We start from the raw sequence: 27,107 nt of genomic DNA, 5'->3' as shown, positions 1-27,107 counted from the left end.
AATCAGACAAAAACATTTTTCTAAATCAATTTATTCCAATATAAAACTTTAACAAAAAGTGGAGTTGTGTATCTGGTGAAGTTTTGTGTACTTCAAAATAAATAAAATAAAGTTACTCAAGTAAAAGTAAAAAATGGAGCGCAGGAAAATACTCAAACAAGTTACTCAAGTAATGTAACTGAGTAAATGTATTCATTTCCGCTGAACATTTAAGTCTATGTGATGTTAACATATTACTAACAAATCAAATTATAAAAATATAATAATTAGAGATCCACTTAACAATAAGCCTCTCCTTATAAATTACTAAAAAATAGTTCATAGATCCATTCAGCTATAAACACTTAATAAATGGTTAATAACTGTTTACTATGCATTATTTAAGGCCGAGAAGGAAATTATATTCTAAACAAAATATTTGCAAATGCTTATTATTTTTACAAGGTAGCCTGAAATGTTTAGCTTAACAAGATGATGTGAATTTCATGTAATGTACAAAAAATATAAATAAATAAATAAACCAAACAAAGCAGCACAAAGTTAAATATTATCATAATTAATATTATTATCATCACTGTTATAAATAACATCAATTATCAAATTTATAGTTATAATTATAAAAAGTATTATTATAATAGTAATTATTATTATTATCAATAATTATTAATAAAAATATTAGCAATTATTACTAATAAGCTTCAACATAGAGAAACAATACAATCTAATTTAATTCCACCTCTTTACATTACTACTCTGCTTACATTAAAACTCTTAATGTAATGCTTTTCTATTTCACTTTTCCTAATTAAACCCATTTTCATCATTTACTGAATTAAATTGAAATTACAAAAACAATGGATTCAGTTTTATAATTCATTCACTTTCAATACATAATGTAAATTAAGTATCATCTATAATTAGATAAATGGTGCATTATCAAATGATGTGAATAAAATAAATTAATTTTACTTTATGAGAAGGAGCTAGCTCTCCTTTAAAAATAAAAGCTTTCATTTAAAAGCTGAATTTTGTGTTTATTTGTGGTATTTTTGACTAAAATTTAAAGTGAAAACACCAAAGTGTGAAAAACATATGAAATCAGGAAAGTGTGAAAACATTTTTCACACCATCTTATTGTTTTGCAACACTGGAAACGTTTTGTCTGCTCATATAATTCAGTTTTCTGTAGATGGTGAGTTTTTCCAACCGCTCTGCTGTTCTGTTCGTCTTTCAAGATGGAGAATCTGCTGGCGGTGGCAAAAAGATCACGACTAAATGATGCAGGAAAGGACAAAGAGATGAAGATCTAAAGTTTTTGTATCAGCCGCTCCAAGATGGAAACAAGATCTGATAAGATAAACTGCTGACCAGTCAGAAAAGTCATTCATTTGTTCCTGATTAGACGGAACAATCAGGTGATCAACTTGACCTTGAAGTGAACAAAGAAACGATTTTTATGAAGAAAATGAGGCTTTAGTTGCATCACTTTTAAAGGGGGTTTGTAAAGTTTTTATAGTTTTCTTCCTGAATGAGTTTTCAATCATTATTTTTAATATTTTATTGCAATATGTTGTCAGAAAGCAGATGAATATACAGAGTTTTTCCTTTTTAAAAGCTTCTAAAGTCTGACCAATTAAAAGAGAACTGTAACAGTTACACTGTCAATTTATACTAAATATAATTATTTATTAAAGTTTTAATTAGGTCAAAATTCCTTAATGCAGGTAAATTTATTTCTCTCAGTAAAGTATTTTTTTTAATTCATTTAAAAAGGCAAGGGGATTTCAAATATTTCTTAGGTTAATATTTATTTATTATCAATCATATAGAAAAAGGGAGCTGTAACAGTTAAATTGTGTCGATGTTATTTATAGAAACATAATGCCATGATGATAGCATTGTACCACAGACACGCATTCCAAGACTTCTTTTAATATTTTATTTATGTAAATATTGTATATTATATATTTATATAAAAATGTGGAAGAGAGAAGAATGCTATAAATACAGCAAAAAAATGCAATAAAAATACAAAAATAGAAACATTTTTGTAGATTTCCTGTAGAAAATTAACACTATTAAATAAATTGCAACATTTGTCAAACATTTACGTAGTTATGTGCACAGTTCCATTTTGATCAATACACAAATTTCACTGCACAACTTTTTTCATCTTTTTTTGTAATTACACACTTAGAAAGTGTGTAATTAATTTCCATAACTTTTATCAAAAGTCCTACCCTTCATAAAATAATTACTTTGTTTAAACAGATATAATTAGAAAACTGCTCATGCTGCCCTAGAGAAGACGCCGCCCTGGGCATCTGCCCAATTCGCCCGTATCAGAAGCCGCTATTGCACTGCAGGAAATGTTTCTTTCAGCTTGTCTTCTCAGTTATCTGCCTTTTGTTCCCACTGGCACAAAAAGATGTCTTTACCGTTCAGTCATATTAACGGAAATTTAAAAAGCTGAAAACCAAAACAGCAAATAATAATAAAACAAAAGCTTGTAATGGGTGTTAACCCATTTCTTCCCATTCCTTCACACAGATGCTGTGTGTGCTGTTGCTTTATTTCTCCATCTGCAGGCGGTTCGCCTCTGGAGGGTTAAGTTTCACACAAAGCGCTGAGGTGACACCATCTGGGACTCTGCTGCTATTACAGTGTTACTCACTGAGCAACAGGACACTTAGAGAGAAGATCGCAATCAGAAAACAATCCTGCAGATACAGAACACTGAAAAGCCACAGCTTCATTATAAGTGGGACAGAAAACCTTGTGTGAAGCCAGATGAATGACATTTTACATAATTTACACCTAAATATTTTATTCTGTATCAAGAATAAAGACTGAAATGCAAATATAGTTTTTGCACCTAAACTTTTTCATGTTAAAAGCAAAAATGTCGACATATTTTACATATACAGGCAAAATTGTGTGGTATTATAAATTCTAAATGATTCTCAACACAAAAATTTACCAAGAATTTTTTTGTCTACTTTCTGAAGCAAATGTTTTAGTACAACTGAAATAAGACAAAACTAAATTACAAGTAACTTTTAGGAGCTTGTTGTAAGTAAATCATTTCTTAATATTGATGAAAAAGTTCTAGTTTTAGTGGCAAATTATTTCACTGATAATATGGGAAAAATGTCTTGTTATAAGTTAAATAATCTGCCAATGTAACTTGTTTTTGTCATTATTAAGTAATTATTTACTTAAAACAAGTTTCTATTTCTTGCTGAAATGTTACTTGTAAGTTAGTTTTCCTGATTTTAAATGTACATACTGTATACTCCTTAGTTTGAGCAACACCACTTGTAGTGGTATTTCTGCTATCAGCTGGTTTATTACAGTTAAATATAGGACTCTCATTGTTATAGCACTTTACAGTGAGTAAAAAAGTATAATTAGCTGTATTCATTTGTGCATAAAATAAAAAGTTGGTGTAATAAAACATATAAATGTTGAGAAAAAACTAAAAGCCTCGTTTTTAACTTCTGAATTTAGTTTTTTGTTTGTTTTGAGCTTAAACGTTCTGATTTATACTTCTCACCGGTTGGTGGCGGTATTGCACCAGTAAAAAAAGAACGAAGAAGAAGAAGACTTCCTGACTCTGCCACCCTTGTAAAGGACTGTCGTTTTGTGCGTTTAGATTTCCTTCATTCAGGCAGATCCAGAGCGACTTTAAGGTGAGCTACACTATATTACGCTTTTCATATATTAATTTTATTAATGTATTGCAGGCTCGGATATATTTTAGGCGCATTGCGCTTTACGTAATTCCTGTCAAAGTCACAACAATGTTTGATATTAATGACTTCTCCAATATGCACCAATATTCGGCCTAAAATTTGAATTAGCTTCCCACATCCGTCAGCTTTTTACGTTATTGCAAAAACACGGCCTGTTTTTCTTGTGGTATATAAATAATTATATTTTTCCTGCAAATGAAACAACCAGTCATGGTTTCTAGTAATTGAATCAGAAACCATTACTGGCTGCATCAGATGAAACGAGTCATCTGATGCAGCCAGAGAGTTTGTTCTCATTCAGGCTTTAGTTAAAGCTATTATGAGATAATAAATTAGCATATTTCCTTGCTTTGTAGAAATCTGCTATTTTTTTACTAAATATTTTCCGGAAACTACAACCGAATCCTTAATAATACTTATCTCTAGTTGTAAAATAATTGATAAAGACAAGATGCATTGCTGTACCTTCTTTTATTTAGATTCCCTCTATTTTGTTTTAACTCTATAAACACATTGGTGGTAAACCAGGTTTGTCACTGCAATGTTTTTTAGGTTATCAACGTCTATTTATTAAAAACAAAACAAAAAAAGAAGAAAGTTCTGTGTGATCATTAAAATAACTCTACCAAACTGGAAGTTGCAACAATTAAAGTCTCTTACTATTTCCTGCTTCTGTTCAGACAGGAAGGAGCTACTCATTGTGTAATCTTAGCTATGTCAGTTGTTCCACCCAACCATGTTTTAAAGGAAGCAGTTACTTTCTTAATAAAATGAGAGGAATTACTGGTTTTTCAGGTAGAACCAGAGGTGGGCAGAGTACCCAAAAATTTTACTCAAGTATTTTTGTTCAAGTAAAAGTAAAAACTAGCAATCCAAGAAATTACTCAAGAGTAAAAAAATATTTGGTAAAAAGGCGACTTAAGTAATGAGTGACTGATCAAAATATCACACATTTAATATTAAAAAAGTCAGCCGGACCAAAATTTAAAGTTATGTGGCTTTTGATAGTTTTACAAACGTTTTATGAATGAGTGTTTCTTTTAACTGACTTGTCATAGTTTATTTTTTGAGAAAAATAAATAAATAAAGCAATAGTTTTGTTTTATTCAGATCCACAAAGGTCTTTGTAAATTAAAAAAAAAAAACGAAAACAAATGCACAGTTTTGGTAAACCTTTATGTTAACATCCCCAAAGCTAACATTATATTTCTCAGTTAATGACAAAATAATTACACTTTGTCTATGTAGCTGAGGCTCACAGAAATACATATGTGATTTAAATTATTATTTAAACAAATTTGAGATTTTGTTGACTGTTGAAGCTAAAGTGTTTTTGTGTGCAGTTATCTGATATTATTCAGCTGAAATATTATTAGTTACAGAAAAGCAAGTAAAAAGCTAGACTTGACCATAATCCGTTACACAAGGAACACAGTGTTTCATTCACAAACAGAACTCTGTGTATTAAACAGTTTTTTAAACAGTGTATTCTGATCCACCCAGGAGGTTTACACGGAAAACTTTCCTCCCTCTCTGTGGAAAAAAAAAAAAAAAAAAAAAAAAGCATACGTGACTCTCCACACGTCCTCAACACTTCCTGGTGTTTCTTTCTGTCTTTTTCTCTCCTGCAATTGTTGAGTTCTTTCTTTTACTATAAAGTTACAGTCTGTAACAATGGCAACAAGGTAGGGCTGGACAACAAATCAATAACATATCATGATAGACACCTGATTAATATCAGTAGCATGATAGAATATTCAATTCAAGCAAGATTGGTGGAATCCATGTGACTCACTGCTCTTTGGTTACCTAGCAACTCGCGCGTTCTATGGTTACCTAGCAACAACCTGCTGAGTAACCAGCGCAGCAGCAGTTTGAAGTTCTACCTCATAACTTCTTTAAAATAAAAAACAACGTCATGAAATGAAAACTGGATCAAACAGGGAAGGTCACACCACCAAACTGCCAATATTTCAGATATTTAAAACAAGAAAACGAATTAATAATTATTGATATCGACTGATATCAAACGCTTACATCGTGATAAGTTTTTCAGCCATATTGTTCTTCAGCCCTGCTGTTTTTACAACCGGGAGCAGCCGATTAGCAATAGGACCTTCCTGCCCACAGTATCATCATTAAATTTAATTTTCCTTTTGAAAAAAGTGATAATTTAATTGAACTGAATGTGAGATTATAACTTTGTGACCTCTTTATATTTCTCTCCAGAACAGCATCAATGGACAAGATAAGGTCGCAGTTTCAGAGGATGGTGAGCGTTAAAGAACAAAACTCACACTGCAAAAAAAACATCTTACCAAGTATTTTGTCTAGTTTCTAGTGCAAATAAATAAATAAATAAGTAAATATATAAACTAACTTAAAAGTAAATTCTCAGTAAGATATATGAGCTTGCTTTAAGTCAATAATTCTTGAATGCAGATACAAACAGCAGTTCCACTGGCAGATTTTTCCTATTCAAACAGGAAACATTTCTTCTCAAAGAAGATAAAAATCTGCCTCCGAACTACTAAATTTTTTTAACCTGGAGTTCATTAATTATTGACATAAAAAAAGCTTATATATCTTGCTTTACTTTTAAGTTAGTTGCATCTTTTTTCAGGTATAATAGGATATTTGAATTACAAACTAGACAAAACCACTTGGTAAGATTTAGTATTTTGTATTTTCTGTCATTCTTAAATAATTTCTCTTTACCTTAAAGTGTAACTATAATGAAGGCATAAGTTCAGCCCAAACAAATTTTTAACAACTTCACCAAAGTGGGCGGAGTTAAGAGACAACTTCATCGCCATATTTAGCAACTTTTCACACCGCTCTAGCAACACTGTTTCAAAAACTCAAGGCTTTCTGCCCTGATTGTGCGTCTCCAGATGAACAGCGAGCGGTACAGCAGGTTCACGCTGCAGCCGTCGGAGAACGGCGAGAGGCACGCCGAGGTCAACCTGTCCGACTACGCCGCAGAAGGCGACACGGCGGCGGAGGCGCCCGGGTCGCCGAGCTTCAGGCCGGCGCCGCTGCATCACAGCAGGCGGACCGTGGCGTTCGTAATCCTGGGAACCCTGATGGTGTTTCTTGGCGGTTCGTTACGGTTTCTCATTTTTTAATGTGACGTTTAATGCTGTAAATGACAGTTTTCTACATTGAAATTCCTCATCTGTTGCAAAAGAGGTCAGATGGTATTTATATTTGAAGAACTTGAATTAATATGAGTTAAGACATTTAATTTCCCTTTGGAATCAATTAAATTGAACAGAAGTAGGGCTGAAACAATTCATCGTAATGAATTTATCATATCAGTAATCACCAGCTAATTTAGTAATCGATTAATCGTTAACTGTAGTTTTTTTTGTAAAAAACAAATAAAAAAACTTTAAGCACCTTTTTGCTGTCCAGTTAACAGGTAAATTGAAAAAAATAGTCAACATCCCAGCTATATGCTTTTTTGATAATTAAGTGAAGTAGAAAGATTATTTAAGTATCCAAGTATTTATTTAGTATTTATTTTTGCTACAAATGATAATTAATACTCTAAAAGTATACTATGTTGCATTTGGCAATAAAATGTTTATTTTTTTATTTAAGAAAAAAAGAATTATGTTAATTTGCATTTTTTCCTATTTTTAATATTGTGTAAAATAAGTGGTTAAATGAACGTGCCATTTTTTAATCCAATTACTTGATTAATCACCAACATAGAATAATCTTTTACTAAAATATCATTAGTTGCAGCCCTAATTTATATATTTTTTAATGCATACAATATGTTATGTAGGTCCATATTTGTTGGCATTTCACACTGTGAGGTGTAAGGATATCGTGTGTCTCTTTCAGGCTACCTGGTTGGTTTCATCAGCCATCATAAACCCAAGGTTGAGTCTGACTGTGAACCGAGTTCGACGGATAAAATCGGCGGGATGGATCCAGGGAAACCTTCGCCGACTCTGTCCTGGAAAGACGTCTCTCAACTCCTAACGAGCAAACTCAGCAGCGAAGCTTTCAAAAAGACTCTTAAGTAGGTCGTAGAAGCGCTCGGCGTCAGATTTAATTATTCTCACACTAACGCTGAGGACACAGCTCACCATGTAAACACTGGGAGTCAAACTAGTTGAATCATCAGGTAACCAGGTGTAGGTGGTTTGTTAAAGTCAAAGGGAGCAGATTTAATGTTGACTTTTTAAATCTGATTTTTTTTACAGTTCTAGGGCTGAAAAAATTGTCAACTAATGCAGTAATGGATTAATCGTTAATTGGTATATGGACTCAAAAAATTTGCTGCAATAACTTATTGAGGTCAGTAATTAAGCCCAAACTGTACAAAGTATATGCATATAAAATCATGTGTCTATCAATATGTTTTACCCAAAACTCCTCAAGTAGCATAGCTTTAGCTAATAGTCTACATTATTTAATGTTTATATTCTTATTTTAAAAAGGAATGTAATTAATTAAATATTTTAATGTGCTTCTGTTATATAAAAAAGATCTTAAGTGGTTAAATGAAAAACTGGTATAATTTCCGTGCCAATTTTTGACCCGATTAATCAATAATTAAAATAATCATTACCAGTTTATTTACATTGGCCTGCAGAAGTACAGTTTTAGTTTCCCCTAAAAGAAGAGTCATATTTACAGCTAAAATAAATTTTGAGATTTAAAAAAAAAAAAAAAAAGACAACAACAATAGAAGACTATGTCTAGATTTCAACTTTGTATTTGTGAAAGTTTTATGCGGCATGAAGTGCAAAAGGTTGGAGAATCTACAGAGCAGGGTAAATATTTTTTTCCAAACGGGAAAAACAAAAAATCAAACGCCTCCCTTTTGCTCTGCAGGGATTTTGATAAGCAGAACCGCTCGGCAGGAAGTGAGGAAGACATGAGTCTGGCGAACAAGATTTTCGATACATTCAAGACGTTGGGGATGACGCCGTGGACAGACATCCATTACGTTCAGCTGCAGACGCCCGACAGGTCGGTGACATTACGATTTCTCTGGTTTACAAAAAAACGTACCGATCCGACAGGATGTCTCTTCTATAGAGCGATTTATAGGAAATCAATAAACATAGAATATTCAATATATAGAATATTCACTGAACTCCGATCCAGAACCACTTTATCTGCTCAACCTCTCACAGCCAGCTAAGAAATGTTGGTGGAATCAACCAACTGGCTTAGTCTTTGGTTGCCTAGCAACAATCTGCTGGGTAAGAAGCAGTTTCAAGTTCCCCCCTAGCCCTCCCCAACTGTGGTTGCCTAGCAACGACATGCTGAGTAACTGACAGTTCAGCAGCAGTTTCAGGTTCCCCCTCTGTGCTTCATAACTGCTTAAAAATAAAAATCTACAGGATAGAGTGAAAACTGTTGATAAAACAGGTGGTCATGCCACCAGCTTGGTAGTATTTCAGACATTTAAAACAAAAACAAAAAACTAATGAATAATTATCGATATAGACTGATAGATAATTATTTAATATCAGTCGATATCGATAATTATTCATTAGTTTAAGACACTTGTATCGTGGTCTTAAATTTTATTTTATAAGTGAACAACCCACTGATAGCTTCGCCTTCTGCTTTTACAGCCAGAACCCCAACACCGTTTACTTTGGTTCAGACGTCATCAAGCCTGTGGGATATTTGGCCTACAGCAAACCGGGCAGAGTTGAGGTGAGTTATTAGGACGTGACCTTTAACCTCTCAACTTCTCAGGACCATTCTGAAGGATTCTCGGTCTTCTGACGCCTTAACCGTATTACAGGTTTAAACACCTTAAATCGGTTTAGACGTGGCATTAATCTCAACCAGACCATTAGCTTATTGACACTTAAACTGTTACAGAATGGCTCTGGGTATTATTAGACTGTTTAGGCTTCTTTTCCAGTAAACCTCACCTGCATTAAATCCTTACAATAAGTCTGTTTATTACAGTGATTCACTTCTGCATTGAATCACCAAAAAACTTCTCTTTTGCGTTAAATTATGGGTTTGTTTATATACTAAATTTGGGAAATATTTTTATTTCATCTTTTGTGAAACCCAATTATAATCTATTTTATCTTATAGTTAAATAGTAATAACATAGGATAAAATGTAATGCTTTGATATTTTTTCTGTCATACAATAGCTTTTTAAATTTTGATGCACAGATGCATATCAATAGTTTATAATATGATGAAAATGTAAATGAAAAAAATAAATACATTTAGAGATGTTCCAAACAAAGCCATTGTATTTAAGACATGCAAAACAATCCTAAAAAGATGAATATTACACAAATATAGAAAAAAATAATAATTATAATACTACATATAAATATCTGTTTTTGTCTTATTACAATATTGGCATCTTTATAAATAAAAAATTTGAAAAGTTATGATTTTTTCATTAGTCAAAACCTAATTAACCTTTTGTGGGTACAATGAAATTATAAAAAAAAATCCCTTTAGTTTGAATAACCAGAAATATGAAAATAAATACATTTTAATTAATTAAATAAATTGGTAAACAACAGTTTCAGTAAAGAAAAAGTCGCTGAAATTGTTTCCCCAATTTTAAACCTCTTTTACAAGCTTAAAAAATTCTGTAAATCATAAAAAAAACAAGCAATTAAATGCAAACTTTTTCTCATCACAAAGAATTTTTGGATTCAGCATTTACTTAAATAAAATTAATATTTTGTCTATTTCAGGTTACACCCAATGAAAACAAATAAATAAATGGCTTTGTTTCCATAAAATAAAAGTTATTGAATTACGTTATTGGAAAAAATTAAAGATAGGTTTGCTTGTTGACAAGTAACCACAACGTTCCGGTCTCCAATATTTAAATCTTTAACCTGCAGTTTCTGATTCTTAGCCAACTCAGAGTTGGAACCATAAGATGCAGCCGTTCTGCTGCAATTAAAGCTTCATTTTCTCCCGACGCCTGCAGGGCCGGCTGGTGTACGGGAACTACGGCCGTCAGAAGGATCTGGACTTTGTTCAGGGAAAAGTTGACCTGAAAGGCGCCGTCCTGCTGCTGCGAGCCGGAAAAATCAGTTTTGCACAACAGGTATGTGTAGATCAGTCTTTCTCAAACTGTGGTGGTCGTGGGTGCCCCCTAGTGGTCCACGAGGTACTGCACATAAACAACCATTTATTTGTTACGTTAGCTCAAAGTGCGACGCTACAGCTAGCTCACCAGAGGATTGTTTAAAAATAATAATGGATAATTGGCTTAAGTCAACTTATACCGCAGCAGATATGGAAAACCAAAAATGAAACAGTTCAATCATATAAAAATCTATTGTCAATCTCTGTATGTTCATCATCAGTCAGGATCCAAACTATTCTGTGAAACGCAGCTTCGTGTCGGACACGAAATGCCTTACCCCTTAATTTTTCCAGTCGATTTTGGACTTGGTTATCTGGTCACAACAGGAATGCAGAAACTGTTTGACTATTTCCTTCCTGGAAAGGACTTGGACCAGAGTGTCTCTCAGGAGGAGAGCACTTCCTTTGGGAATTAACCTTCATCTGTTCCCAAAGAACAAACTGACCTGGCTGGGGAAGTTTGCCTTGAACAGGAGCCGGTTGTCTTCAAAGACATGGATATTAATTTGATGGCGATTTCACAAGGCACTACCAAGGACAAGAGCACTTCCTTTGGGAACGAACTTTCGACTGTTCCCAAAGAACAAACTGATTAAATATGTAACCCTTCTATGTTTGTCTCAGCTCTGGTAGGTTTGTTTTCATGATAGACTCACTCAGGTTCACCGTATTTATTCTAACAAAAGAGGAAATCGAGTTGGTGGTTAACATGAGCTGAGTAGCTTCTGCTCCTACACATTAAATAAAATACAATAAGTAAGCAAGCTAAAAGCTGTAGCTTCCAATGAGCAGTTAGCAGTTGTAAAATTAAACACAGCTAAAATGCACAACATCAATAATGCTGCGTTAAAAACACACAAAACAGCAAAATTACTCATGAAACACTGGATAGGATTGAATTTGTCAAAAGCATATGTTAAAATATATTTGTGAAGAAAACACAGAGCTGACCCTAATACATACCACAGTTACCAACAGCAACAGAGAAACCGTGGCAGTGGAGCTGTCAGTTACTGGTTACTATGGTAACCACCATCTGCCAAGAGCGGAGTAAATACACCGATAAATGTCTGGAGAAACAGTTTATTGACTAAACAAAATAAATTAAAAGAATAAATAAACAAATTTTGACAAACTCCACATCTATAATATTATTTAAATAAAACCCTGTTACAGTTACACACAGATAGACGTGTGAAAGCCTTTATTTCTGTGTGGTTCACCTTCACACTGCACTGTGTCAAATAATAAAAGTGTAGACCAGTGGTCCCCAAACTTTTTCCTGTGAGGGCCACATAACTTTTCCCTTCTCTGGTGGGGGGCCGGAAATTGTTGACCCGGGGAGGGGTGGGGGGTGCGTTTCTCAATTGATTTTTTTACCCAGAAAAGCGTGGGGACGCTGCATTTGTGTGTGAATTTTGAGACTCCCCTGACATCTCAACATTCACAGTCTTTTTTTAACAAATGGTCTTATCTGATTGGGTGATCAGCAACCGATCAGATAGCTTCCTTGTTTCAGCCAATCATATGATTCTCATGCTGTGCATTTGTGAATCTTTTGCATTTGTGAATCTTAGTCTGTGCATCTGTGAGTTATGAGACAGTTTTAGCTCCAGTTTTGCTCTCTGCAGTTTTTGTCCAATTGGAAATAACTAGAACAGGTCCAATAAGCAACAATTTGAGGTTGATTATTACTTGCTTTAAACTCACTATTGTTGACTTTTTCTACAAGCAAGAGAAAATGTTGAAAAGAATGCTGTTTGACCATTCTGTTTTTGTGTTTCAGGTGGACAACGCCGCCAAGATGGGAGCCTCTGCTGTTCTGATCTACCTTGATACTGAAGATTACAAGCTGGTTACAGACACCGAACTCTACGGACACGTCAGTTCAAAACATAAACTCAAATATAGATTCCTTGCACATCATTGTTTTCATCCGGAAATTTCAGGCACAACGCTGGAGGGCAAAAAGACGATTCTTTTACATGTCATCCGTAGCCGTGCTGCTGCGGTAGAACAATCCTGTCAACAAAATGACACCTATAAATGTAGGAATTATTAATTTAGTGCAGTCCACAACAGCAAAGGGAAAAATAACGCAGAAAAACTGTTAAGAATAACTAAAAATCAATGGTTGTATTCTTTTTTTCCCTGTTCTCTGTGTCGGCCATGTTACATGCAGACTTGTTGCCATAGCAACTGACTGACAACAACGCCACGAATGAATCAAGATTCAGCACCAAAAAAAAGCACTCAAGCATTTCCTACACAAAGAACAGAACATTCAGTCTGTTACAGTATTATGTTTTTAGTAGAGGTGTGCCGATCAATCCCTAGTTTTTAGGCTTTATGTTTATTTGCGATTATTAATAAGTGATTACTGTAGTAGATTAGCTATTAGCTACAGCGCAGGTGTTTAAATTGTTTAGCTAACTGCTGATGCTCTGTCAGAGTTGGTCGCCTTTTTTTATATTGTAACTGAACCGAAACGCGCAGAATTCCACATCGCATCTACATGTTACAGTTATCAAAGTCAATCTAGCATAACTGATTACTTTCCTCTCCCTCGCTATTTTTTATTTTAGTTAAAAACTTTTTCTGACCTTATCTATTTCTTGTAGTGTTGACTATTAGTAGCAAAGCACTGTGTCCCTTTTTCTTTCATATATATATATCACACATACATTTAAGATAACGGATAAAACCAATGGTGGTCATCATAGGTGAGGAGCCTTTTGCCCTCCACCAAGTGCCTCTTGCGCGTGCGCTGTCACCCTGCAAGGGGACTTCACCCAGCAGGAAACAAAAAAAAAAAAAGGTTTCCTATTCATTCATCTTTTGTTTCCAGGTCCATCTTGGTTCTGGGGACCCCTACACTACTGGATTCCCGTCCTTCAACCACACTCTGTTTGCCCCTACGGAGTCAGCTGGCCTCCCAAAAATCCCGGCCCAGACCATCACTGCCAGCTCGGCTACAACTCTTCTAATGTTAGCAACTTACAATTAAAACAGAAGATACTGCATGACTGATGTAGCCAAACAGTTTTTGTTTCAGGGTGGAGGTTATACGGCACAACTTAAGTTATTCTTAAAAACAGTAATTGGTGCTCAAGTTTGAATTTCATTGTGGATTCAGAAAAGAGATGCAAGTTATCAATTAATGAGTGAATCTAAGCATAACTATGACAGTGTATTAGGCCCATTGTAGAGAGAGGAGGAAGAAAAGTACAATTTTGATTAATCTCAGAAATTTGATTTAAAAAAAACCTCAGACTTTAGTCTGAGTTTCAAAAGTAACAAACATTTCAACTTTTGAAAAATTTCTGAGCTTCAAATGTCAGAAATAGACTTTTCAAGCTCAGAAAATTTCCATGTTTTTTCTAGAAAATTTTCTAGATTAACCTCAAAATTTCTCATCTTTTAGCACATTTTCAACTTTTCAAACTCAAATTCTTGGGGGTTTTTTGTAATACATTTTTGAGGTTAATCTACAAATTTCTGAATTCTTTGACAGCAAAGAAAAACCTGGATTTTCTCCTTATAACACAAAGGCCTAAATTTTTCACAGTATTAAGAAAACTTTCAATTTTAACATAATTTTGTGTTTGTTGTATCAAATACTGACAGACTAAACATAAAATTGTGGTTTTTCACATAGTTAAACTCACCAATATTTACAAAATAAAACAAAACAGGAACGTTTTAGGTTGCTAAATAGAAAATTAAAAGAAGAATAAAACATGCAAAGTACTTGATACCCCTTGAAAAGAGATATTGTGTTGTCTGTGGTTGAAGGAATGTCAAAACTTTGCTCTATAAAGTGCTTTAACTCACCACAGTCTTGAAAATCAACCTTGCTTATTGGCGCCATGTCTTTTGTCATTAAATCCTCTCCTTCGTAGCACATCAGTCGTCTTTAAATGAGAGGTTGACGCTGCTTCGCCATGAAGCTCTTAAGGTGAAATTTAATGAGCTTGTTGATTGTTTATATTTTATAACAGAGCCGTATAAAGTGCTGTCCCACAAAGGACTCAGTTTGAATTGCTTCTCTTTCCCGTCCAGAGAGAGCTCCGCCATTTTGTTTCTGAGCGGTTCCGCTTAAAGATGACCAGCAGCGCCCTCTGCTGGATGGCGGCCAAACTACAGTATTAAAAGAAGGAGTGGTCGTTACTAATAGATCACAACCAATTTTAATCTAATAAACCATTGACAATAAAATTTAAGTTGATTAATTGTTTACATCCCTGATTTAGACATAATATATACATTCAGACTTTCTAAAACTGATTTAAATGTTGAAAGAATCACATTTGAACAGATAAAGGCTTTCAAGTACTTTTCCAGAAGTTTCACAAAGCAGATGGAGGAGTTGGAGGATGCCTTAATATATCTGAGTTTATTTGCATAATTATGAGTGTGCAAAATGGAAAATCCACAATAAATACAAAGTTATGCACCCAGTTTTGTCAGTTTTAGCATAATCATGCTACCGAAAAAAGAGCAATTCCAATAAATCATTAAAACCCCTTAATTTGAAAACATAAAATGACCTTTTCTGTCTGTCGTTCTCAGGAAAATTGGTGGCCCTGAAGTAGAAACAAACAGTGACTTCAAAGGTGAGCTAAAGTCTGTGGTTTACAAGCTGGGCGGCAGCCAGAACATCACTGTGGAGGTGAACAACGTGTTGGTCAACAAGGAGATCCACAATGTGTTCGGCGTGATCAAAGGGTTTACTGATCCTGGTAGGTTTTTTCTGTTGTTTTGTGATCTTAGTTATTAAATATAAGGGTGCTGAGCTGAGTTTTAATTTGAATATTCAGATCGTTATGTTGTGCTGGGAGCTCAGAGGGATGCCTGGGGGAGAGGTTACACCAAGGCCACTGTTGGCACCTCGGTGCTGATCGAACTGGCCAAGGCGTTCCAGGAGATGGTGAAAAAAGGTAAGAAGTTGTAAATATCATGTTTTTCTTACTCATTTTACATTTACTGTTATTTACTTCTATCTCTGAATGTAAGAAACAGGAAAAACAAACTTTAGGCAGCTGCTAGTCTGCAAAAACACAAAATCTTACCGAGTATTTTGGTCTAGTTCCTAGTGCCAATATATTAATACACTTGAAACAAGACAGAACTCTCTTAAAGATAACTTTTCAGTAACATGTAGGAACTTATTTTTAGTTGATAATTTATTCATATTGATGAGAAAGTACAAGTTCAATTGTAAGATTTTTTTACTTTTAACATGGGAAAAATAGTTTGTTGTAAGTGAATGTGTCTGCCAATGGAACCAGTACTTTTTCATCAATATTAGTGAATTACTGAGTTATTTCTTGCTTATTTCTTGTAATTTAGTTTTTGGACAACAAAGATTACAACAAAGATTGTACAACTGGGAGTCATTTGTATTAGTAAATTTACACTGGAAACTGGAACAAAAATACTTGGTAAGACGTTGTTTTTTTGCAGTGAAATTGGTGAAGCTGTCACCCCAAACTTAAACCATATTGGATACCTATCCAACTGGCACTCTGTGGAGAGATTTAAAAGTTCAGTCTGTTGTTTGCCATGGTGGTGAATGACCACTTGCTATTGTTTGCGCTGCTAGCTAAGAAGTTTGCTAACTCTAAAGGAATTAAATCCCCTTAGATATTGTATGTGTTTATGTCTTGTTCTTTACTATCCATGTTTTATTTTGCTCCTGTAAATTTGAAATAAAGTTACTGGGTGGAAAAGAAAGAGGAAACGGAAGCAAAAATAAGAGCATAAATATAAACTTCTAACTACTTAAAGGATTCTTAAGTCAGTAACCAAAACTTCAGCACAAATATTGTATTTTATTCAACTAAATGTTTACAAAAAAGCCAATTAAATTAGCGGTTTAGAATTTATCCAGAAAAAATAATTTAAGGGAAGCTAATGGATTTTAAAATTACCCAAAATGCTAAAGAGCTAAATAAAAAATTAGCTCTGTGTTAGCAGATTAGCTTGAGTGAGCCCATCATTTTCCACTTTGTACAAGAATCCTACATCAAATAATGTTTCTAGTATTTAAGAATTTTTTTGTCTCTTTGCACAAAAATTACTATTTTTATAAAAAGTATTTTATGCAAACCAAATAATGACTTGGTTTGGGAAACTCTAATCCTCAATCCACAATGTGAGGAGTTTTTGATTTTCAAACAGACCAAAAGATTCTGAGAAAAATCTGGAAAGTTATGACATTTTTATCTAAAAATATGTAGGAACCTTATTCTTCCTTCATCATTAAAGCTTTACATGCTTTTATATTAAAACTGAATGTTGATATTAAAAAGTTTAAGCTATTTTGCTGGTTTAAAACTTTAAAAATTTTCTCTGTTTTAGATAACTTCAGGCCGAGAAGAAGCATAATATTTGCAAGCTGGAGCGCGGGAGAGTTTGGAAATGTTGGTGCCACCGAGTGGCTGGAGGTAAGAACTACATGTTTAAACTGAACTTTCTGCTTAGGTAGAAAAATGCTTAAATAAGTCTTTTTGTTTTGTTGTTTTTAGGGTTACATGTCCTCTGTTGACCGAAGTGTCTTTACATACATCAACCTGGATGGAGCAGTCATGGGTACGCACTGTAAAAAACAAAACATGTTGGGAAAAGTGGCTAAAACTGATGAAGTTCATGTCTGACAGGTCAAGAAAGGTTCATCGCCTCTGCGAGTCCGCTGCTGTACAGCCTCATCGAGACCACGATGAAGGAGGTAAAACACAACTTTATGATGAACCGCAAACTAACTGAAGCTGCTGGGCGAAAAATTACTGAGATAAATCATAATGTTGTCATTTTAAGACCATTTTCAGCTAATAATAATAATAATAATAATAATAATAATAATAATGGTGTATTGGTATTCCCTCCCAAAGATAAATAAAAACACCTTCAGTTTCTAAAGAATAGCTTGCACTTGAACTGGTAAACATTTTAAATAGCCGAATAAATCAACAAACAACCAAATCAACAATTAAAATAGATTATAAAGTCTTTGTTATCAAAATTGAAAACACATAAAAGTGCCAGTTAGGATTTTTTTTACTCAAATGTTTGCAGTATTTTTCAAAATGGCGGGTTTTTAATGGTATTAAAGGGAAGTATCTTTTTAACCATTGTTGACCAAATGGAAATAGTCAAGCTCATTTTAATTAATCCTGTGATGATTTGATTTATTGTGACATTTGTCTGTTTCTTTCAGGTGAACATGCCTAGAAAATCTGTGTCAATTTACCAGGCGATGGGAGGAAGTAACTGGGAGTCCAGCGTGTAAGGAGGAGATTTTCTTATTTATTTTTAATTCACCATTTAGTGCACATAAAACAAACATTACAGACTAACAAACAGAGGTATTTAGCTATATAATAACAAATAACCAACTAGGTAATCCCCCAGAAATCTAACAAAAACTAAATACATGGAAGAACACCATGAATCAAAGTTAAATAACTTTTGGTTTTTCTTCTTTAAGTTAATAATTCCTTAACATTCATGAGAAAAGTACTAGCTCCATTGGCAGATTATTTAATTTATAATATGGGAAAAATGTTTTAGAAGTGAAATAATCTGCCAATGGGAGTAGAACTTTTTCCATTAATATTAAGCAATTATTTATTTTAAATAAGCTCCTATTTCTTGCTGAAAAGTTACTTGTAAGGTTGTTTTTTCTTATTTCATATATTTGTAAATGAATCTAGACAAAAATACTTACGACTTTGTGTTTTTGTAGTGTAATAATCCCACAGTTTATTACTGTGGGATTATTACACAGCGCTCAGCGTTAAATTGAGTATTTAAAGCCAAATCCATCGCTGCCGTAGAAAAAATGTATTTTTGAAAATCGTTTGTCCTGCTTGCAGACTGAGGACGATGTCGGTAGAAGATCCTGCTTATCCTTTCCTGGCTTTTGCTGGAATCCCCTCCATGTGTTTCCACTTCATCCAATCAAATGTAAGTTTTACTCTTAAACATAATTTTTTAAATGTTTTTTGTGGTCTTAAATATGACTTTGCTGTGGTTCTGTTTAAAGTCCGAGTCGTACCCTTACTACGGCACCGGCCTGGACAACATGGACCACCTGAACTACCGGACCAGCCAACGCACCAGCAACGTCACGGCCACGGCGGCGCGGTTCGCCGGCCTGATGGTGCTGCGTCTGGTCCATGACCACCTGCTGGGTCTGGATGTGAGCAGATACTACGGCTCCATCACCAAGGCTGTGGTCCAGGTCTACAAACGAGTCAACCAGCTCACTCAGGTTCGGACCTTTTCACCTTCAGGATTCATTTTTCATAGAATTAAATGGATTTGTCAAGATGAGGGCTGGGTGATACATTGATTTTATTGATTAATTTTTAATGACTTCAGTTTTGGAAAATCTGCATCCTGGGCGGCGGCCATCTTGTTTCACACGTGTTTGTTACAGCTTCTATTTCTTTGGTCTTTGACTTCAGGAAAACGTTACAACAGAATATTAAAGCCAGACTAAGACTTTAATTGTTTTTATTTATGAGAATAAAATATTACCAGAATATTATCATATTACACAGGTTTCAAACTCAAGTTCCACGGGCCAAATCTGGCCCACCAGATCTATTTATGTGGTCCACTAGTCTATAAATGGTCTCATAAATTGAACTTTAAGATTTGTTTGTAAGATGTGTTCAAATGTTATTTTATCAGTCAAATCAGATCAGTTTTCATATGTATGCAGCGTGATGTAAGATCCTCCATCTCTCTGCTGGAGGACAAAAAGCTGCTCGCTAACGATGACTAGCATTGGTTTTAGCTGTTAAGTTGTCAATTTAACTTGAAATTTCCAGATATAAACAATAACATGCAGGGGGTCCATAGGGACAAATTACATCAATGTGAAAAGATGTTAAAACTGTTATGTTTTAAGGAGTGCTAATAAAACGCAGATGAATTGTAACAGTTTGTTAACAAGTAGCTTTATAAGTAGATTGTGCCTCAACCAGGCCTTTTTGGACATTCATAGTCCGACACCTGTGATCTGTTCCCTAAAAGTGTCCATCTGTGTTTTCTTCCTTCCAGTCCGGTCAGCTGAAGGACGTCAGTCCCAACTGGCTGAATCGCGCCCGCGGCTCCTACAAGCGAGCGGCTGACGCCATCACCAGCGCCATCGCCAACACGGACTTGACGGATAACGAATCCTGTCGAATCCTGAACGACAGGATCATGAAGGTGAGATCGCTGCAGATCGTAACGGACGGTGATTACTCGCTGCGGTTTATTTAAGCAATGAGATCGTTTTGCAGAAGTAGAAACTCTTGTTCTGATTCTGTATTTTTTCTCACCTCTATATGCCTCTATATGCTGCTGTAAAGTTACTTTTAAGTCACTTTGTCTTATTTCAAGTGTAAAAAGACATGTGCACCAGAAACTAGACCAAAATTACTTGGTAAGATTTTGTTATGACATTTATTAGAATAAATAAGGTATTTCAGAATTGAATTGAATGTAATTGTTGATAAAACCAAACCTCTTTCTGTCTCTCTCAGGTTGAGCACTCCCTCCTTTCTCCGTACGTCTCCGTTGTCGAGGCCCCGTTCCGCCACCTGCTGCTGGGCCGCGGGCCCCACACCTTGGCGGCCATCGCTGAAACGCAGGACATGGAGAAGCTCCGCCTCCACCTGGCTCTGGCCACCTGGAACCTGCAGGGATGCGCCAACGCCATGGCCGCCAACGTCCGGGACATCGACGACGAAATCTGAAGCTGGAAACAGGAAATCTGAGCGTGTGTGTGAAGCTGCATGAAGGTTAATTATAGTGCTCCAACGTTTAAATACCTGAAGCACAAGCGAGTCAGAAAATCTAGAAAAAAACAACAACTGTGAACCTGAAACAAATCGCCTCCTCAAAGCACTGAAACCTTATTTATACTTTTAGTTCTTTGATATTTATCAGTGGCAGTGCCCACTATATTTATTGTTTGTCTTTTTATACAGCATTATCGGAAGCAGTGCCTTCCATAATTATGACGGTTATACTGTCGAAAGCCACAGCAGCATCTGCTACAACAACGACTCCCTAACGGAGCATCGGAGGAAACGGAGCATCGGATAACGTTAGGATTTCACCTTCCTGGCTCGCACGTCTCCCATTTGAACTCAAGACGTTCAAAACCTGCTGGGAGAAACAAAATATAGAAAATCAAACCAAATTTGCAAATTGTTTTTCTGGATCTGAGCAATTCAGGGGTGTCCAAAGTTTTTGTCTCGAGGGTCAAAATTGTCGACTCAAAAGTCCAAAAAATCCAAGTAAAGAAAGTAGCGCAATTTTTATTTTTTTAAATTATTTTATTGTATTGTTTCAAAACTTGTAAAGGATTTTTATGACAGTGTATTAAAGCTGTCGTAAATAATAAAAATAAATGAAAGGTGCAGTAAATCTTCACCAAAAACTTCATAAATGTATTGATTAAACTCAGAAATTTTCTCAGCAAAATTTAAAAAGAAATAACACAGAAATTTTCAAGGTTTTTGTAGAAAATTTTGCGAGAATCATCTCAAAATTTCTGAATTTTTTGGCAGAAATTTACTCTTTATTTTCTCTTCGATGACCTTGATACACTGCTGTAGATTTTGGACGTTTGCTGTTTTCAGTTTTGTCTAAACTTGATTGAATAATGTTATTTTCTATAATAATGACAGAATTTAGGTCACTTTCTTCTTAGCCAAATTTAATTAAAAAATAAAATTAATTTAGGTGAAGCAAATTTGGCTTTTCAGGAAAATCTCTGGATATAAAAAGATGAAAGTTTATAGGGAAATTATATTGGTAATAATTTAACCAATGTTACAAATTAAAACTCTCCATCTCTGGGCCAAATTTGTATCATTTTTTAATTGCAGTTGGGGGCCACACAAAATCACTCCATGTGCCCAAATGGCCCCCAGGCCACACTTTGGACACCCCTGCTCTAATTACTTAAAGTGAATATTTGGTAAAATGATTCTGTGCAACCTTAAGGCTCTAATTGGTCCCATAATTTCTAACAAGCCGTTTATCTTGCACGGTCTGCGTTGGAGCACGTATTAGGATCATGGCGTTATCGGGAGCAGTGCCTTCCATAATTAATATCCATTATCGGGAGCAGCGTCTTCCATAATGCCGACCAATGACGGTAGCTTTTGTCTACCATTTTCTGTGTATTTTTTGTGTTTGTGTGTATTTATCGGGAGCAGTGCCTCTCATATTTCACTTCCAGGGTGGAACAGCTTATCGGGAACAGTGTTTCCCAGAGTTTTATACTTGAAATATTCATTTCTTGGGTTTATTGGTTGGGTTTCTGTGTGTGTGTTAAAATCAGGCTTCTGGACCTATGTAGTTTCTGTGCAGCTATTTTTTTTTTCCTGTTTAGATTTCGAAAATGGTTTTACACTGGAGGAACTTTACTGGGAGAGGTGGGCAGTGGACCAATCCACAATTTATAACTTCTGGAAATTTATAGTTGTCACCATTTAGTACATTTAGACTTGAGCAGCACAATAAATTACAACAATATGAATGTTTTCAATATCAGATTGCAAAATTCGACAGAGTATTAGGTCCACGCTAAAATAAAATGTTAGAAAATAAATAAAACTGCAAGAATAAAATCGAAAAATCACTAGAAAAAACTCAACATTGCAAGATTAAAGTCGGAATAATGTGAGAAGAAATTTTGTAAAATTACTAGGAGAAAATTATAAAAGTTTTATTGTACAATTTTACAATAAAATTGTAAAAATTTGTCAGAAATTGTAACTTTAGGACTTTCACTCTTACTTTTACTAAAGTTGTAAAATTACCAGAATCAGAAAATTGAGAATAAAGCCGTAAACTTACGAGAATAAAATCATAAAATCACTTGAATAAAGTTGTAAAATTACGATAAAAAAGTCTTAAAATTACAGAATGAAATTGTGAAATTCTGAGATTAGGTTAGATGGTATATTTATCTACTCAACGATCCTCATCTTGGAAAGTTGTTTTTAAAACGATTGCCCACCTCTTTCTTCTACATCATCGAGTTCAGCAGTTCAACACCTGTTTTAGATTTACTGTATGTTATTATCATTAGTATCTGAATACTGTAAGCCTCACTAGCGCCAAATATATCACTGCTTAAAAACAATTCACAAGCTACATAAAAATTATTCAATGAATCAAACCTCTGCATGCATTTGCCTCTCAATATACTGTTACCTAAACTTGTTTCAAACCTTGCTATTATGAATTAATTTCCATAAATGTTCGATCTGGTTGTTAAATCTCTTTAAATAAACAAAGGAATGTCTCAAAAGTTAATTTTAATTCAGTATACTGTGTCTAAACCTCTTCAAATTGATGGCTTGTACAATATTGAATATGGAATCTGTAATGTGGTTTCTAAATTCAGCATACAAATTTAATAAACTCTTTGGCTAAGCATCACTTACCCCTGCTGTCTGCTTTTTTAATATAACCAAACCATAAACTGCCCCAGTAAGGCATATATGGGTTGTATTGCAAAACCCAGATACAAATTTTGGGTTTTATACATGAGCTAAGTCATTGATCAGATTATAAACTTAGATATTTGGAAAGAAAGTAGCAAAATCAATGTTAGTTTAATTAAATTAAGTTGCTCTTTACAATTTCAGAGGGAAATTAACATGTTTGTTTTACAAAATTATTTTTTTTATTAATTGATTTGGTTTGGAGAACCTTATTATTTCTGCATTTCTACTTTTGTTTTTGATTTTGTTAGATGTGAAGTTTGCCTTTTTAAAAAAATAAGTGATGCATTTTATGTGTGTTTATATTTCCGCTTTTATTTGTAATTATGCCAGTTTGGGTAATTCAGGTGATCTATCCAATTTTATTAAATGTAAGCTTATTATTGAACAAATACAGTTTCCAAGCATACTTTTCCCACTTCATGTAAACTCTTAAACACAAAGTTGCCACTCACAATATGGCGGTCTCATGACGCATCGCCTAAGTGGGGGGTCACGAGCTGTCCGAACCCTAAAAGCGCCGTAGCGTCTTGACGTTCCATTCTTACGCAACGTGACGCTCAAATCACGGCGGCGGACCGTTAAGGAATACCGGGAGGCAGAGAACAGACGGAGCTAAAGCCTGAATTTAACCGAATCAAAGTAAACCCGGTCCGGCTTCCCGCCGGGTTGCGGTGCGGCCGGAAGCGGAGGAGGAGGGAGGGGGACTGACCGGTGGAGAGACTCGGCTTCCTCCCACCAGACTCCATCCTCTCAGGTCTGTGCGCTGGGGTTTGTTTTTGCTACATGTTGCTGTGATATAATCTGGTAATTTATAAAGTGGATGATGCTAACAAAAGCTAATAACGGAAAATGTCGCCTTAACAAACTGAACTGAAGCTGAGGAGCTGGAGTCCACTGAATGTGACGGAGTGGTAATCAGCTTAAGACTAACCGAGGATCAGTTCTCTGTTTACAAGCAATATGACAGATACAAGTCATACTACTATAACTTCATCGCTTTAAAATTGTAAAACCAATCTGTCATTAAGCAGCACATCTTGTTATAAACCACAAACAACATATTAATTGATATTAATAAGTCTGAGGTCTGTTTTCTAATAAGACCAAACTGGTACAGATTTTACCAAACACCTGAACACATCATTCAGCTCACAGGAAGAATTAAGACACCTTACTGTGGACCGGATCATTCAGTCACCATCTGTCTGTCCATCCATCCTTCCATCCTTCATTCATTCATTCATTCATTCATTCATTCATTCATTCATTCATTCATCCATATCCATTCATTCATCCATCCATCCATCCATCCATGTAACACAACTGCCTGACAAAAAGTTGAGAAATTATTTGGTTGTAGAGACAATTATGATTTATCTCCTCATCATTTCAGTTTAATGATGAGGAGCTCTTGTGTATTTCTGAAGTTTTTATCTTCCACCATGGGAAGTAATTTACTCAATTAACATTAAACAAGAATTTATTAAATCTAATGAATTATAAGATGAGATAATATACTGTTGGGAGATTGTTGTGAAATGAAATAAGCAAAACAAAAAATGAAAATGACTTCCAGTGTCCAGGTAGTGAAGGAGTTGCTGCGTAATGAAACTATATTGAATAAAATAAGAATTTATTCTCGTCTTGACTCTGTAATGAAGCTCTTTTGGTGTTGTTACAGCTCAGAGTCATTGTACTGCTCCATATAAGCAAATTAAGCGTTGAGTTTTTGCTATATATCTGAAATTTGTTCTTTCTTGCAGATGTGGCGCCCCTCCACCAATGGCTTTCTTCAGGTGACGGCGGGTTAATTAAGTCACTCCTGACTGCAGCTAATCACCACAAAGACTCCTGCAGGGTAAGATCAGCGACCTAAAACCAAATAACATTTCTAATACACATATTTTTTTTATTTTAACAGAATTAAATCTACTGTGTTGAATCCTACCTGTTTTAGCCCCCTGGTGGAGAAACTGAACATTACAGGCGGCAGATTCACTGTGGTTTTCACGGAAAAAGCTTTATTTTGGATGGCTACATGAAAAAGAAGTTTAAAAAAAAATCTTTAATAGGGCTATTCAATGCATCACATATAATTTATTGATTTAAAGAAAACCTGGTAAAATATTGTACTTTTGACAGGCATTCAAGTATTTTAAGGGTTTCTTCATTTAATTAGTAAAATATAAGGCAAAACTAAATACATTTAAACCAGAATTGTACATTTATGCCTTTATGTATTTTACCAATAAAATATTCTAACAATGTTCTAATAAGAAATATATAGTAACCTGATAGACTTTACAGTCATATGGGGAATTTAAGAGGAGAAAAATGACAGCATGGCCACTGCGATGGGCTTTGTTTGGTGTTAAAATGATAAAACATGAAGTGTAAACAAGTACAACCCGTGAAAATGTGAATTATAGGTCCTAAATCCTGTTATTACTGACTCATACTGCAAATTTATGGGAGTATTTTACTTCCTTGTGAGAGCCCTGAAATGAGTGAAAAAAAAAAAAACATTTCTTATTTTTTGACCTGTACCTGCATCAGGTGTCGCCGTTAGAGCATCTTGGTGTTTTTACTTCCTCTCCTCATTTTTAAACCGCCCAGAATGAATCTGAAGCGTCTTCACGCTGATTCCAGGCCAGCTGAAGCTAAATTTAGCTCTGCCCTCCATAAAACACGACTCAGGTTTTGTGCTCATTCCTTACAGATGAACAAACATCGATATGGACTGATTTGATGCACCGTTTGGCCTTGTTGCTATTGGCAACAGCCCACTTTCACATCCACTCAACATCTTTTCGTTTTTTGTTTTGCTTTACTCTTCAGCAGAATCTTGCAGGATACAATAGCACATTCACTGTCCCACTGTTGACATTAGGGGTGTTCAAAGTGTGGCACGGGGGCCGTTCGGCGCCCTCAGAGTGATTCTTTTTGGGGCCCCTTGGATCAGAATTCATAAATTTGTTTCACCAACCCGGGTAGTTGATGCTAATTCACTTTTTAAACATTAGGCATTTAAGAAAAAGATGCAGACAAATGAAAAAGCACCAAATGTTCATTTTTTATTAACCAATTCTTTTATTTTTTTGTTTTCGGTTAAATTTGGTATTAAATTGTCAAATCCAAAAACGTAAATTCTATTCATCAATTTACAGGTATTTCAATGCAAATTAATGGAACATCGGCCAACATATCTGATGTGTTCTGATGTTTTTGATAATTTTTGTTCTCCAATCAGTGACTGTATTTTTGTGATGTAAAGCTCTTTGAACTGCCTTGTTGCTGAAATGGGCTACAAAAATAAACCCTATTGATTAACATTGATAAACATAGGTAAACAGTTTTACAATAAAAAAGTGTCAGAAACTGGTATTTTACTGGGAAGATATCAGTTGGTAGCACTGTTGAAGATCCTGATGAATTAAAAAGAGCTAAATAATTTCAGTTTGTTTGATTTATTGTTTTCCTCTCTACCAGAAACTGGATGGTAAAAGTCTTCAGTTTGGTGTTTTGGTCTCAACCAGCTGATTTTTGCAGGACATTTTTGTTTACAGAAACTTCATAGTTAATTTTATTTGTTGTTTTGTTTTATTTTGGATAATTAAAGTGTCATCCTTAAATGTTTTTTAGTTTATTCAGCTGTGAGAATGTGTTCTTGCATTGTTGTGCCATTATTACCATTATATATCACTTGAAAATGG

The 27,107-nt window shown here is 34.8% G+C and overlaps 2 protein-coding genes across 4 annotated transcripts in view; one reads left to right on the top strand and one right to left on the bottom strand.

The window, feature by feature from the left end:
• Nucleotides 1-14,793, bottom strand: part of sh3kbp1 (SH3-domain kinase binding protein 1) — a 69,142-nt gene extending 54,349 nt beyond the window's left edge. For both annotated transcript variants that reach the window (XM_014982184.2, XM_014982186.2), the window contains exon 1: nt 14,705-14,793. In XM_014982184.2, coding sequence (XP_014837670.2) covers nt 14,705-14,777 — 73 coding nt within the window. In that variant the 5' untranslated portion in view covers nt 14,778-14,793. The remainder of the gene's footprint in view (nt 1-14,704) is intronic.
• Nucleotides 3,607-23,326, top strand: tfr1b (transferrin receptor 1b). Of its 2 annotated transcripts, none has more exons than XM_014982183.2 (19): nt 3,607-3,692; nt 5,985-6,027; nt 6,650-6,857; nt 7,611-7,791; nt 8,610-8,747; nt 9,362-9,446; nt 10,710-10,829; nt 12,657-12,752; nt 13,719-13,858; nt 15,443-15,612; nt 15,691-15,810; nt 17,234-17,319; nt 17,401-17,464; nt 17,533-17,600; nt 18,090-18,157; nt 18,748-18,838; nt 18,918-19,145; nt 19,943-20,092; nt 20,410-23,326. In XM_014982183.2, exons 2-19 carry the CDS (start codon nt 5,995-5,997, stop codon nt 20,620-20,622), a joined length of 2,259 nt encoding a protein of 752 aa, XP_014837669.2. In that variant the 5' UTR covers nt 3,607-3,692; nt 5,985-5,994; the 3' UTR covers nt 20,623-23,326. The 2 variants fall into 2 exon arrangements, with proteins under 2 accessions (XP_014837669.2, XP_087857398.1); XM_088001272.1 differs by having other exon boundaries at nt 3,628-3,692; nt 5,990-6,027.
• Nucleotides 23,327-27,107: the final 3,781 nt, after the last annotated feature.

The sequence above is a fragment of the Poecilia mexicana genome, unplaced genomic scaffold (genome assembly GCF_051168715.1).
Source record: "Poecilia mexicana isolate PSO_F unplaced genomic scaffold, ASM5116871v1 scaffold_20, whole genome shotgun sequence".
NCBI classification, from domain to species: domain Eukaryota; kingdom Metazoa; phylum Chordata; class Actinopteri; order Cyprinodontiformes; family Poeciliidae; genus Poecilia; species Poecilia mexicana.
Note: the sequence above shows the minus strand (reverse complement) of the source record. Positions and strands in the feature narration are given on the sequence as shown.

Coding starts and splice junctions, on each gene's coding strand:
- tfr1b (XM_014982183.2), top strand. CDS start 5,995: ATGGACAAGATAAGGTCGCAGTTTCAGAGGATG. Junction 9,447..10,709: donor GCAAACCGGGCAGAGTTGAG/GTGAGTTATTAG, acceptor CGACGCCTGCAG/GGCCGGCTGGTGTACGGGAA. Junction 20,093..20,409: donor TGAACGACAGGATCATGAAG/GTGAGATCGCTG, acceptor TGTCTCTCTCAG/GTTGAGCACTCCCTCCTTTC.